The 12962-nt window shown below is 58.4% G+C and overlaps 4 protein-coding genes across 4 annotated transcripts; 1 reads left to right on the top strand and 3 right to left on the bottom strand.

The window, feature by feature from the left end:
- Positions 1–68: 68 nt before the first annotated feature.
- DCS_01596 (uncharacterized protein) lies at positions 69–400 on the bottom strand (the record flags this gene model as incomplete). The annotated part of the gene is made up of 2 exons (XM_040798928.1): positions 69–113; positions 176–400. 2 exons carry the CDS (start codon positions 398–400, stop codon positions 69–71), a joined length of 270 nt encoding a protein of 89 aa, XP_040659811.1.
- Positions 401–1647: 1247 nt separating this feature from the next.
- On the top strand, positions 1648–2257 carry DCS_01597 (Ribosomal protein L22e; the record flags this gene model as incomplete). Its single annotated transcript, XM_040798929.1, has 4 exons — positions 1648–1662; positions 1746–1787; positions 1877–2073; positions 2131–2257. 4 exons carry the CDS (start codon positions 1648–1650, stop codon positions 2255–2257), a joined length of 381 nt encoding a protein of 126 aa, XP_040659812.1.
- Positions 2258–2563: 306 nt separating this feature from the next.
- On the bottom strand, positions 2564–3743 carry DCS_01598 (mitochondrial carrier protein; the record flags this gene model as incomplete). The annotated part of the gene is made up of 2 exons (XM_040798930.1): positions 2564–3531; positions 3614–3743. The coding sequence occupies 2 exons, from the start codon at positions 3741–3743 to the stop codon at positions 2564–2566; spliced, it is 1098 nt and encodes a 365-aa protein (XP_040659813.1).
- Positions 3744–4286: 543 nt separating this feature from the next.
- On the bottom strand, positions 4287–10292 carry DCS_01599 (uncharacterized protein; the record flags this gene model as incomplete). Its single annotated transcript, XM_040798931.1, has 5 exons — positions 4287–4337; positions 4506–4632; positions 4988–5030; positions 5088–6711; positions 6771–10292. 5 exons carry the CDS (start codon positions 10290–10292, stop codon positions 4287–4289), a joined length of 5367 nt encoding a protein of 1788 aa, XP_040659814.1.
- Positions 10293–12962: the final 2670 nt, after the last annotated feature.

The following is a 12962-nucleotide window of genomic DNA, read 5'->3' on the forward strand; positions in this document are numbered from 1 at the left end:
GCAGGTTGACATGTGGGAGTGATTTTCCATAGAACGTCGAAATAAGAGGTCAGGCTTCCGGGGAAATTTTACATCTTGTTGCAGTTGAAGTGCTTGCGGTTAAGGACGCGGCCCTGGTGGCTCAGAGGTTAGATATTATTGTCGAAGCTCGCTATTTCTTCGAATAGCAACTCACCACCTTGCCGCCTTTGTCGCAGCAAAAGACACTACCTCGGCAGTGCTGGTTTCCTCCAGCGACACCGCCGCGATGAATGTTAAGGATGTGTAGTCCTTTGTCACAGCAGTATTCCTGGCGGCTGCATCGGGTCTCGTGATTTCCACCACGACCGTGGTTGTCATTTCCGGGCATTGCCAGACCAGCGGCCGCGAGAGCAAGGATGGTGATAGCAGAGTACTTCATAGTGAAAGAGTAAATGGGAACTTTTGAGCGATGGTATTCAAGTAAAGGATAGATGCTGACGAGTGAGATAGATGCTGTGCGAGAAGATACAGACGACTTTCAACGAGGTTGAAGCATGCTTATATACCTCGTTGGAGGCTGCTTCCCGATGCTATGCCAAGTTGGCAAAAGAAATGCGCGGCATGAGGCTCCGTGATGCGTACATTTTTTTCTCTATTACCGGGTATACCAAGTCGTTTGGTGACCAGGTCGGCCCTGATGATAGCTTTGATTGTTCTCGCCGAGACCTGTCCCGTCGTTTGTTTGCCTACGTCCGCAACAGCGGTCTCACAAGACTTGGCATACATCCGTTATTTCCGGTGGCGGGCGAGAAGCGGCGAGGCTGAGCAACAGCAGTCTCAATAGCCAGATTCGCAACCCAGGATTCTACGCCGTCCACGCCGGTTGACAGGGAACATGGGATGCTCCACGACCGTTGGTCGTGATTACATCACCACGGCTTCCGGGGCGTCCTCAACCAAGCCTGACAGGAGATGCAACGCTGCGTGACGCGGCAACGCATTGACGATGGCGGATAGGAAAGGGAGTATCTGGCCAAACGCGCGTCGACAAGGTTACTCGTACGACTAGCAGATAGAAAAAACAATGACTTGGTGGAACCTTTGGCATACAGTGACAAGCCTGTTTCACCATCCGGCAACTGCTCCCGACATGTAGGACACGATTGATGGCCGTCACGGGCTGGACGGAACAGCGGTGCCGAGTCCAAGCAAGGGTTGGGCAAAATGGAGCATGAGGCATGTCATGACGATGGCTGGTTAGTACGGAGGACTCTGGTAGATGTACGGTACTTACAACTACATTAAGTAATTAGGTAATATTAGCCCATCAACATGTCTTCCATCGGATACGAGTCACGTGTCACGAAGGACGTTGGTCCGGCAAATTATCGGACGGAGACGGCGATTAGGTTGATCCGATACAGCCCTAATTTCCAGCCCGAACTTGTGCACGTACTAGCAGAAATTTGCTTGCTGGTGGGAAATCGAGTTATGTTAGAGCAGAGTGCAGTGCGATGGTTTATCGATAGGCCAGCAGCACACCCCCAGTAGCATTTCAGGGAACGAAGGTATTTTCTGAACCTTTCCACATCACATATCCACCTCGACCAAGACGCAGGATTCGACCTCTTTGCGCTCTACATACTTCCCCTCCAAATTACATTCTTTTCACGGAATTCAGTCGCAATGGCTCCTCAGGCAGTATGTTCATGACACCGCTTTGCTGTCGGCGTCGCCAATATGGCGCCTGGAAACGTGCAGTAGGCTAAGTCGTGATGTGGTAGCAGCAGAAGAAGTCGGGCAAGGTCCAGAAGCAGACCAAGAAGGTACGATTTTCATCCTGAAAATGATGCCATGGGTGGATGCCATGGATGGGAGAAGAAATATCAGGTCCGCTAACGCTGACGTGCCGCAGTTCATCATCAACGCTCAGCAGCCCGCTAGCGACAAGATCTTCGACGTCTCCGCCTTCGAGAAGTTCCTCCAGGACCGAATCAAGGTCGAGGGCCGCACCAACAACCTGGGCGATGATATCATCATCAAGCAGGCTGGTGAGGGCAAGATCGAGATCACTGCCCACAACGACCTGTCCGGCCGCTACCTCAAGTACCTGTATGTTGCAGTTGGGACTCGTTCGGGTAAACGTAGTACTGACGCGCATGGCTGTAGGACGAAGAAATTCCTTAAGAAGCAGCAGCTCCGCGACTGGCTCCGTGTCGTCTCCACCTCTCGCGGCGTGTACGAGCTCAAGTTCTTCAACGTCGTCAACGACGAGGCCGAGGAGGACGACGAGTAAACTGGCCGTTTGCTACTTCACTGCAGCAGCGGTCGGTTGGGCTCGAGCCAACGCAGGACGGTGGATTCCGCGGAATAGTCGGGTTATCATGACGTCGGTCACAGGATGACGGATGCTACCTTGCTACAAGAAATATACCACGACCACTTGGGGAGATGACCGTCTCTGCATTCGACCGCTAGCCTTGGATGCAGGCAACTGGTACCTGTGATGTGATTGCTGCGTGGGGAATGAATGAAATGAACATGTCGCTTGCATCCATGACACGCTCCGGCTGTTGATACAAGACGCTGGCAGAGGTCCGAGTCAGGGCAACGTTCTCATGACACCCTCAAAGGCCACGAGAGCGACAGCGTTGGCGGGAAAGGCTCGCAGGAAGCAAGGCAGAAAGCCCCTCCAGTAGCCCTTCCAGCCATTCTCCTTGTAGACGGCGACGGCAGCGTCCTTCCAGCGGGCGTACTTCCTTTGGCCGTCAGCCAAGGGCCCGCCTAGTGGGTCGGTCATGATGCGTTGCTTGACGAGATCACTCGGGTAACTCGTCAGCCAGAAGACCTGGGCGCTCAGGCCGCCGGCCCAGAAGTTGATGGCGGGCGCCGAGAGTTCGGTGTTGCGTCGCAGGAGGCGGGAGAGGACGTCGTAGCTGCTCCACCAGAAGAAGAAGAATGCGCGGAAGAGGAGAGTGGCGCCGAGCCCGTGGTAGATGCCGCGGACGCCGTGGTGTGTGTAGATCTTGGCCACGCAGTCGAGCGGACCGGAGTAGAGGCGCTGCGACTTGACAGCGGCGTACTGGATCTGCAGACGCGCCTTGATGTGCTCGACTGGCGCAGCGATGAAGCTGACGGTTGCGCCGGCGAGCACGCCGGCAAGGCCGTGACCAAGAGGCGGGAGATGCGACAGAAGGGGAGAAGAAATTGGAGTCGCCGAGGTTGGTGACGAGGTTGATGATGAGGGCGTCGATGGGGAAGACACATCAGTGGTGGCGGACATGGCCAGCAGTGCCCGGAAGCCGAAGCCCGTGGTCCCATCGCCGGCGCCGGGCACCCATGAGGTCACGCCAAAGACATGCTGGGCCATGAGGCGCCTGTAGACGGTCAGGGAACCCAGCATGACAGAGTCCATGACCATCCAGCCAACGAGGGGTGGCGTGGCACCCTTGTAGAGGCCCCGGATGCCCTCGCCGCGCACCGTCTGGACGACGCACTGCAGCGGACCTGCGAAGCGTGCCGCCTCGGTCGTCTGGAGCCGCACCTTGATGGTATCGAACGGGTGTCCCACTGTCGTCGGACCCGGCGGTTCCCTCCTTCGTCAGTCACGACAGCCAGGTATGAAGGGGCGCTTCGGTCCCGCTCAACGCACCTGACAGCTTCGCGACACCGCTGAAGACGCCAGCCACGAAGCCCCTGTAGTCGCTTCGCCGCTTCTGGGGCGGTTGCTGCTTCTGCCCATCGGCCTCTGGCCGCAACGATGGCGGCGGCAACCGTGACATTACGGGCGAAAATGACGGAGACGATCGATTCTCCCGCGCCCGTTGTCGAGCAGGCCGGTTCCGAGCTGAGTGCACTCACGATGCGTTACCTTATGGCTCCATCGAATGAGCCGCGCAGTCGACCCAAATCCCCAATTGCTCCTCTGTCCCCCTCCCTCACTCGTTCTCTGACGGCTGGGAACGGCGATTTCTTTGTCCCTTGGGAGCACAGCAAGGGAAGACGGAAACCGATAGGGCAAACGGCGACGATGGAGGAAGGTTGGACGTCGTTTACAGCCTGCGGCGGAGCAAATTTCGCTGCGACATCGGCCACCCTCCTGGCCTTCCTGTGGCGCCAAGCCGGAGCTCAGCGCTCGCGCTGTCTGACTGGCAAGTGCTGTACTCCGTACCTCCAAAGCTCCTTCCCCACTGTCCCAACATGTTCCTGCCCAGGTAAGACAGCAGTGGAAGCACGAGGCAAGGCAAGCGCGGCAGTCGGACAGTCGGCCAGACAGTCAGTCGGCGAGATGCATGCCTTGAAAGAGCGTCTTCAACCCCCCCCCCCTACAGCGCATGCGGTGCACACGGCGAACCAACACAAATGAGCTTCGTTGACTGCGAGTAAGTGTAGGGTATGCAGGCAAGTACAGGTAAGTAAGTACTGTACGTCTTTGTAAGTACGCCCACACTAACTGTTGCCTATGCTAGGGTGCAGATGGAACAAAATCACACAATCACGCAATCAACTCGCATGCCTCGTGGCACACGCCCCATGTTCGCCACCTCGTCAGCTTCTTCTTCGCCACAGCATCTCATCCATTCGCTGCCTGTCTGACTGCCTGCTGCCTTGCCTCTTGTGATCAATCTTGCCAGCCCGCTCTGGCCAAGGCCTTCCATTGAATGCTTCGCTCTAGAACCAAATGGCCAGCCGTCGTTTCATCATAAAGAATATGAGCAAATCATGAGCTAGATAAACATGTACGGGCACCGCATCCGCTGCCGTTGCCATCCCTCGCCTTGCGCGCCGCCACAGCCTGCGTGCGTGGTCAAATGTGCATTACAATTATATACCGTCACGACAAGCCTGCACTGTCATGTCTTGCGGTGCTCAGCTGAGCTCCCCCCTCCCCCGCCCCCTCCCCTTTGTCGAGAGGGAGAATGAAGGGGTAGCATCTGTGGTTGAGGCTGCCATGTTCGTCATCGCTGCCTGTTGCTCCTTCGTTCGTCTGAGCTCGCCAAACGGTCATCCACACCGTCCGTCTCACCGACAGGTGTCGGCCTCCTCGCTGGCAAAGGTGCCAAACGTGTCTATGCCCGACGTCAGTCCACGCTCTGCCCAAGACACGCCGTCGACGGAACGCATACCTCGCTTTCGACGCCTCTCGTCGCGCACCGCTTCATCCTCAGGGCTCTTCGGCGTCATCGCCCGAGGTCCTGTGGGCCTGCGTGTTGGTACCCCGAGCGCCGCGCTCAGGTTCCGGTTGTCCATCTTGGGACTGCCGCCTGAGTGATGGCTGAGATGGGTTGCCGTGAGGGTCCCGTATCCGCTCTCCGAACTCTGCTGCGGCCCCGGGCTCGTCTCGTTCAATTTCGACATCCGGCTCGACTTGGCCGTGTTTTGCGTTCCGGGGCTCTCGAACGGCTCCTTGGGGGGTCTCGGCGGCGCCGGCGACGAATTCCAGTCCTGCCCCTCAGCCCCCGCCGCCGATGACGTGTTGCCGAACCTGTTGCCGTTTGCCGGCAGCCGATGGAGGCTCGTCGCCGATCCGGCCCATTCCGTCGACCGCGGCGTCATTGGGTTGCCGTTGTATTCCTGCGCAGACGTCTCGAGCGCCGTTCGGAACCGTTCCGTCTGTCCCGGCCTCGGCTGGGGATGGTGCAAGTTCACCGAGTTTCGGTGAGCCTTGTACTTGGCCTCGTCCGGCGTCGTGCACGAGCCGGGGAGAGAGCTTTGCTCGTCTCGCGACTGACCCTGGACCTGGACCTGGGGCGTCAGGTTTTGGTCCGAGAACCCCGTGTGAAGCTTGTCGTCGTACGCGTCGTGACGATAGTGGTCCTCGTATGAGGCCAGGCTGGAGCCGGAGCGAGACGGTGGCTGGAAGTCGTCATACCTGTTGCCGTGCTTCTTCCCGCTGCCGCGAAGAATCCGTCCGACACTCGACGTCGTCGTTTCCGACCAGCGCGAGATCTTGGGCAGCCATCCGGAGGAGCTGCCCGACTTGTGCTTCTTGCCTTTTTCCGTTCGCGGTGTGTTCTCTGCGCTCAGAGGCTGCTGTTCCATCACGTCGCCCAGCTGGGGCGGCGTTTCGGGTGGCACCGAGCTCCCCCGCCGGCCGCCATCTGCTTGACTGGGCGCCAGCAAGTTTGTCTTGGTCCTCTCAGCCAACGGGCTCGTGTCTTTGTAGCCATTTTCTTCTTCCTTTTCCTCGACCGTGCTGATTCGATGACTGGAGACTCTGCGTTCGCCCGCAAACGGCGGGACCAATCCCCGAGCCTGCGAGCCAGCTAGGTGCCCCGACTGCCCGGCGTTTAAGTTGCCTTCGCGCTCGAATTGGGAACCCGACTGCAAGTTATCGTACGACTGGCCGGCAGACATTGGACGGGCCGTCTGCGTTTTGAGGACGTCCACTTCGCCCAGCAGCTGCATCAGCATGTCTTCGATACGCGTCAGGTCGTTCGTGCCCTTAGCACTGAGGCCCTGCAGCGCTCTTCGCCAGAGGTTTTTCTTCTTCGCCGCGTCGTCAATCGTGCCGGCCAGAGAAGTGCTCTGCAGAGAGCGGGATGCTGCTCCGGGATACGGCCGTGGTCCGTTGATGCACTTTTGAAGCTTCTCCGTATTCTCAACGTTGGCGAAGATGACATCGTCGCCAGTATCTTGCACGAACTCCTTCATCTCTCGGAACGAGTTGCGCATCTCCAGGGCGGCGTTCATGAGCAACGCAACAATCTCCGTGTCTCGGGCGCTTCTCTGTGCATCGCGGACCATGAGCTGCGCATGGTTAGCATGGCGTTTTTCTTCCTCACCTGTGCTTCTTCTGCCAGACTTACATGCTGCATCAATGCCACGATATCTTTGTTCTCAATCCGCTCAATGCCTGCCCCTGTGGCCGAGTCATAGAGCGGCGAGGCTACACCTTGGGACATCCCGCTCAGACGGCGCACGGGGCCTGGCGTCGTGTAGAACGGGTCGTCGTCGCCAGCGAGACCCCCCTCACCATCATACACGGCGGCCTTGCCGATCGCTTCAGCGTCTGGTGTTCGGTTAGGCCCATTGGAAATGTAGCCCTCGTCGTACTTTTGGCCAAAACCGGGGCTGCCTGTATGGAAAGGAGCATCTATCCCGCGAGCGCCGAGAAGATCGTGATTCAAATCCGGGCTCACAATCGGGCTGGCATCTTCGTATGGATTGGTGATGAGCGTGTCCCGCTTGCGTTCCTCCGAGGTCCTACCCCATTCGTCATGATCCAGATTTCGAGTCGCAGCCATGTGGGCGGCCGCTTCGCCGACACCGACGCCTCCAACCTGGCCACGAACCCCCTGGTCGTATCCGCCAATGTCTCGCTGCGTCGGTGTTGCTCGCCCGGACCAATCGGGCTCATCATAGTAATCGTCGACGGGCTCCTCCAATGCCGACGGGTTGGTGGGCAAATCGTCAGCGACGTATCCGACTTCCGGCATCGGGTTCGTCAAGTCCGGAAGTCCGCTGGCCCCCAGCGTTGGTTGATCGTTGAAGTCGAGCCTGTCCACGCTGTGGGAGGGGGTGTTGCGAGGTTCCCAGCCATGCATGTCGGTCCGCTCCTTGAATGACCTGTTTCGTGACACCCCAGCGGGCTGCCATGCCTCGTCTGCGCCGCCCTCGACGGCTGCTTGCTTTCGTCCTTGAGCAGCTTTCAAAGCGGCGGCGGCGGCGCCAACAGCCCCGGCTGTGATGGCGGCCTCGGAGGCGGTTGGGGAGTGTCGGCATTTGGCGCGAGCCATCTTTCGACCGTACTCGTCAATCTCGTATTCAGAATAATCTTGCGATTGTTCTTGAGACCTGGATCCAGGAGTCGCATGCCTCTCTTCTGCCATTTCCCGACAAACTTCAACAGACATTTTCCCCGGGCTATCGTCTCTGCTGCTATGCGCCTTGGACTGCTGTTCCTCGAACGACAAAGTCGAGTCCCGCGCACCGCCGACGTCGTAGTCGACACCGCTCGCTCGGGCAGACTGGTCGAGCATCGAGCCGTCGATAAGAGAGGCCACGGCCGATTCGATCCCCGTCGGCGGATGGACGAAGTAGGGATTGGCGCCTAGTCCTCGCACCGCCTGTCCCGCAGCGGCGCGTTCAACGTAGCCCTCTTCGGCAGGCTCATGGTCGTAATTTCTCGTGTGATAGCCAGCGGGAACCGAGTCTTGAGAGCGCACCGACCTCGCATGGCGGCCATGCGATGGAGACTTTCCAGGTGAGGAGAGGGCGTTTGGTGAATAGACGTCTCTCGAGAGCGGCCGAGGCGCCTCGCTCCCTCCCTCTGTGTAACCGGAGACGCTCTGGATGGGGCTGAGTCCCCGTACTCCAGCCTGGTACGGCACGTACTTGAGCGGAGGGGGGACGTCTTGATGACAATAGTAGCGATCCTCGTAGTCGTCATCAACGTACCCGTCCGTGCCAGGCACATCATGACCGTGTTCATACCTGCTGCCCTCCTCGACCGGGACCTTGCGACCAAATTCGTCGCTTTCATACTCTTCCGCAAATTCTCGTTTTCCTCGCGGAAGCGCGGTCAGGTCTCCGTGCGAGACGTTGGCGTGCGTCATGCCCAGAGTGTGTTGATACCCGGTGGGAGTTCTCGCCCTCGTGGGGGTTACAACGGGCGAGTGCTGTTCCCGGTACTCATCATGTCCGGAGACGAGCTCCTCGCTGGCCGAATGATGCCGTTCAGTTTCGGCGGAGAGAATGGAGGTCCTCGTCATGTCCGACGGGTTCACGTCACTCATCAACGGCATCGGCGGCGCGGGTATCACGAGGTCGTCCTCCTCATCGTACTCGTCCGCGTAGCGATCTCTTTCAAGGCTGCGATTCTTCGTGGACTCTGTTCTCCTCCGGCGCCTTTCGCGCTGTCCCCTCTCGGAAGATTCGGGCTTGTCGTTGGCGGCGCTGGACAGGCCCTTGGCGACGGCCGCACCGGCCGCACCAGCGGCGGCAGCCATGGCAGCCTTGGGCAGATTGTGGCCGTGCTTGGCGGTGGTGGCATGGCCATCACGCGTCCGGAACTCGACATCGAGAGAGTCGCGACTGGGGCTGTGGAGGGAGGAGGATTCGTCATATTCATGTCGTGCCTCGCGGTTTCGATTCTCGGTATGGCGAGACGCCTCTCGCGATTGCTCACCCCGCTGAGCGCCAGAAGACCGCCTGCGGTCCACGGAGACGTCATCCCTCGAGGCGGATGTTCCCGTCGAGGTGAGGGAAGCACGACGACCCTCTCGCTTGCTCTGCTCCCGCTTGAGAGCGCTTAGCTCGGGCAAGATGAGGCGTCGAATGGCATCTTCCACTGTTTCCAGGAGCTTCGGATTATTTATCGAGGACTTGGATGCGCCGGAGCGCACGGAACGGCTATCGAGCGAGCGGTGGCTCGGGGATAGATTGGAGGAGAGGACGCTGGATTCGGCGGCCGAGACAGTGGATTCCTGGTGGGCACGGTTCGAACGACGTCGCGGCGATCTCGCCTCGTCGGCGGCATGCTCACTGACGCTGCTTGTTCTGCTTTTGGAGCCCCTCCGCTTGTCTGTTGACTTGTCTTTCGACGAGGAGGTCTTGTCCGAAATTTTGACGCGCTCCTTGCCGCGCTCCTTGCCGCGACTCTTGTTGGTGCTGATCTCGCTCATGGCAGCGGACGCGAGCGCGGACGTGGCTGCCGCCGCCAGACCTGGAGCAAACCGAGACGGGCTCGGAGGGCGTCTCGTGTCGGCAGCAGGCCCAGAGCCATCCAGGAAGCTGTCGGTCGGGATGGCGGAAATCTCGGATGGGTTGCCCGGCTGATAGGTGTCGCGAGTCGGGATCAAGGGGCTCGCAGGTCGGCGGCGTCGTCTGGTCCGATCGATCTCGATATCAATCGGGTTTCTCGACACGTTGGACTCCTCGGTTGCCGAAGCGTACGACGTCATGCTGTGGCCATCTTCGGCGTTGTCGCCGCTCAGGTCAATTTCTCGGGAAGCGATGGCCTCGTCGAGAGGTATGCGGCGTGTCAGGGACGCCTTGCGGGTGCCCTTGGTCTCCGTTACCTGAATGCGGTCGCCTTTGCTCTTCTTGGAAGGTGTCAAGCGTACGCGGACGCTAGGCTTGCGGTCGCCAGACCTAGAACCCTTTTTCCCTCCCTCAAAGTACTCGATGAGGAGCGAGGTCTGCGAGTGATTGGTCTTGTGGCCGCGAGTGCGAATGGTCACTGGCGTGCCGTCTTCCGGCAGCGAGTACGATGACTTTTCGTCACCCGGCTGGGAGATGGACACATCGGTGGCGAGTTCCGTAGGCGTCGCCGTGTCGGTTTCGGTCGGGGCGGGGAGAGGTGGTGCCCTTTTTGAATCGACGCCCATCGCGATCTGAGGCGTGGATGAGGCCAAACCGCTCCGAGGCAGCGACACGCCTGGCGGGATCTATTGCGCGAATCGGGCGGGCGAGCGGGTGTTGAGGAGCAGAGGCGCTGGAAAACTTTGGCACGTGTACACGGAAGATGAAAGGTCCTCCGAGGGGTTTCGCTGGTCGGATGATGGGGTCCTCGGTCAAGCCGACGACATCAAGACATGGGGAATCGAGTGGTGCGGGCGGAAGACGGAGGATGCGGAACAGCCTGGAAGGGGTGTCGAGTGAAAAAAACCAGAAGCAGATCAAGTGACGCTTGCCAGGAGGCCAAACTTGGGCTACTGCTGCAAGCCGGCTCACGACGAAGAGGAATGACGGCTGGGCAAAATGAAGCTATACAGTAGCGATACGGGAAACTGATGGGAGGGGAAGGAGGCGGCCACGTTCGGACAGCGGCAGAACCGGCTAGCAAGCTACTGTCTCTCTCTCTGCCTTGCTCGATGGTCCCCGAGTCGTGGGCGGATGGACGGGTGGACGGGTGGATCGGTGGTTGGCTGGCAGAGATGGGGATGGGACGGTCGAGCCGCTGCGGCAACCCGGGGCAACGGGTCGAAGAACGAGAACTGGCTGGTAATACTGCTGGCACAGCCTGGCCGACGAGCGACGGACTGTCAGTGCGAACGGGGGAGGTCAGCGTATCCGTACAGTCCTGGCCGTTTGGATGCAGTCTCGACAAGAACACCGGGCAAAGGTCGTACTAGGTACCTGAGTAAGTGTACTGATGCGCAGTGTGCTGCACGTACCTTGGTGCTCGACGGCTTCAGCGCAAGGTTTGTGGACGGAAGCGAGGCAGGCACTGGAGGGTGAGGAATTGGCGAGCACGGGGCCGCACTGCGGAACGGGCGCCAGCCGAGGAGGAGAGGCGCAGCGGTGGACCAGGCGGACGGACAGGGGGAGGAGATTCTTGGCCTCTATCGCCGGTCGGTTCATTCGTTCGATCTGGGCGGCAGCGGAGGTACGACGAGTAAACCGAGCTGTGTTATTATTGTTTGTTCTCCAGGTCACGGAGGGGGAGGGGGGCAAGTGGGGTGGGGGTGCCTGATGAGCCTGGTGGATCAAAGGGGATGGATGGATTGATGAGCTGGCGCTGCGGACGAGACGACCCAATCGAAGCAGCTGCTAGGACCGGGGGGCACCGCTGGGGGAGGGGGGGCTGGTGTTGCGGGAGAGCTAGAGAGGGGCCGCGGGCCCTGAAGCTTGTGACGGATAGTATGGACCTTGTACATGTACGGCCTCGCGTCACGGGCGGGAGGGCGGAAGGGTTTGGCGGTGCTGCTAGCAAAGCACAGGCACAGGTACGAGTGGCGGGATTCAGGGACCGAGCACCATTAGTACGAGGAGAACATTAGCAGGTCAGTACCTACGGAATATTACCATGTGCGTAAAAACGGAGGCTTGATGGCATGTGTTAGTACGGAGTACAACTAAGTGAGTTCTTGTCGTTTGCAGATACAAGTAACACTCTGTAGCACGTACATTTGTAAGCACCGGATATACTGTACTGTACAATTCTCTCCGTACTTGCGAGTACGTGTAACCCCACGAGTTACGTGTACTTAAGTACAGTATTCGTTGTCGGTACTTACTTGGGTAGTACTGCAAGTAATTATAATACAAGTACGGAGTACAGTAGGTGTGCATGCATGCACGGTGTACATGTACGGAGTGCAGTACTCTGTACAGTAAGTACTTCGTACATGAACGCGTTCTGAAGATGTGCGAGGTTTCGAGGGCTTCTTTCCATTGGGGGCACGGAGACGGCGTGAAGTTAGCGGTGACTGAGTTGGTAGTCAGCTGAGGCGCTCGCCCAAGACCTGCTGGACTGCACATCGAGGCGCATTACTCCGTACCCGGGACGCTTTCGTCGTTGACTTGCTTTTTCTTGTGATTTCATCAGCCCCATCAACCAAGGTACTGGAACCTTGGCGCGTTTAGCGAGGTGTACTTACGTATACCGTCCTCGTATTGACTACTAGGTAATACTAGGTACTAAGTAATAAGTGTACAAAGTACTGTAGGCACTCCGTACTTCATGTAACGTACTCGTTCCTCTCAGTACATGTACACTCTACACCTGCCATGTTGCAGCACGGACTACTAACGCCTAATACTCCCCATCTTCAAGTACAGTACTTACTACAGTACCTACCTAGTACTGTAGTATGCACTTACTTGCATGCAGCTGTACGTACGGAGTACGGAGTACTGTTATTCGTAAGTACTTTGCAAGTACACCACTTGTACAGTAGTCGAACACTGCTGCCTGCACGGAGTTGCTTGTACGGAGTACGGCGACTGCAGTACGCCCAGCATGTGCACAAGGTCGCAACATTCGCCCAGCACTGCCCGTCATCCAACCGGCATCCGTTGGAGTTGCTGACACTTCTGTCTCTGATCACTGCTTGGCGGACGACTTTACCTTCCTTCGATTCTGGAATGGCATGACTATCCCTTGTCCTTTTTTTTTGTCTTGGCAGCGTACGACGAGTACAACCACTAGGCCATGGCAAGTGACATCGTCTCGTCGCGTTAAAGTAGTGCGACGAAGTACTTGTAGTATTACTCCGTACACTCAACATCGCAGCACATGTGCACGTACTTGCATGTGCACGTACTTACATGTA

Source organism: Drechmeria coniospora, chromosome 01 (genome assembly GCF_001625195.1).
Source record: "Drechmeria coniospora strain ARSEF 6962 chromosome 01, whole genome shotgun sequence".
NCBI lineage: Eukaryota > Fungi > Ascomycota > Sordariomycetes > Hypocreales > Ophiocordycipitaceae > Drechmeria > Drechmeria coniospora.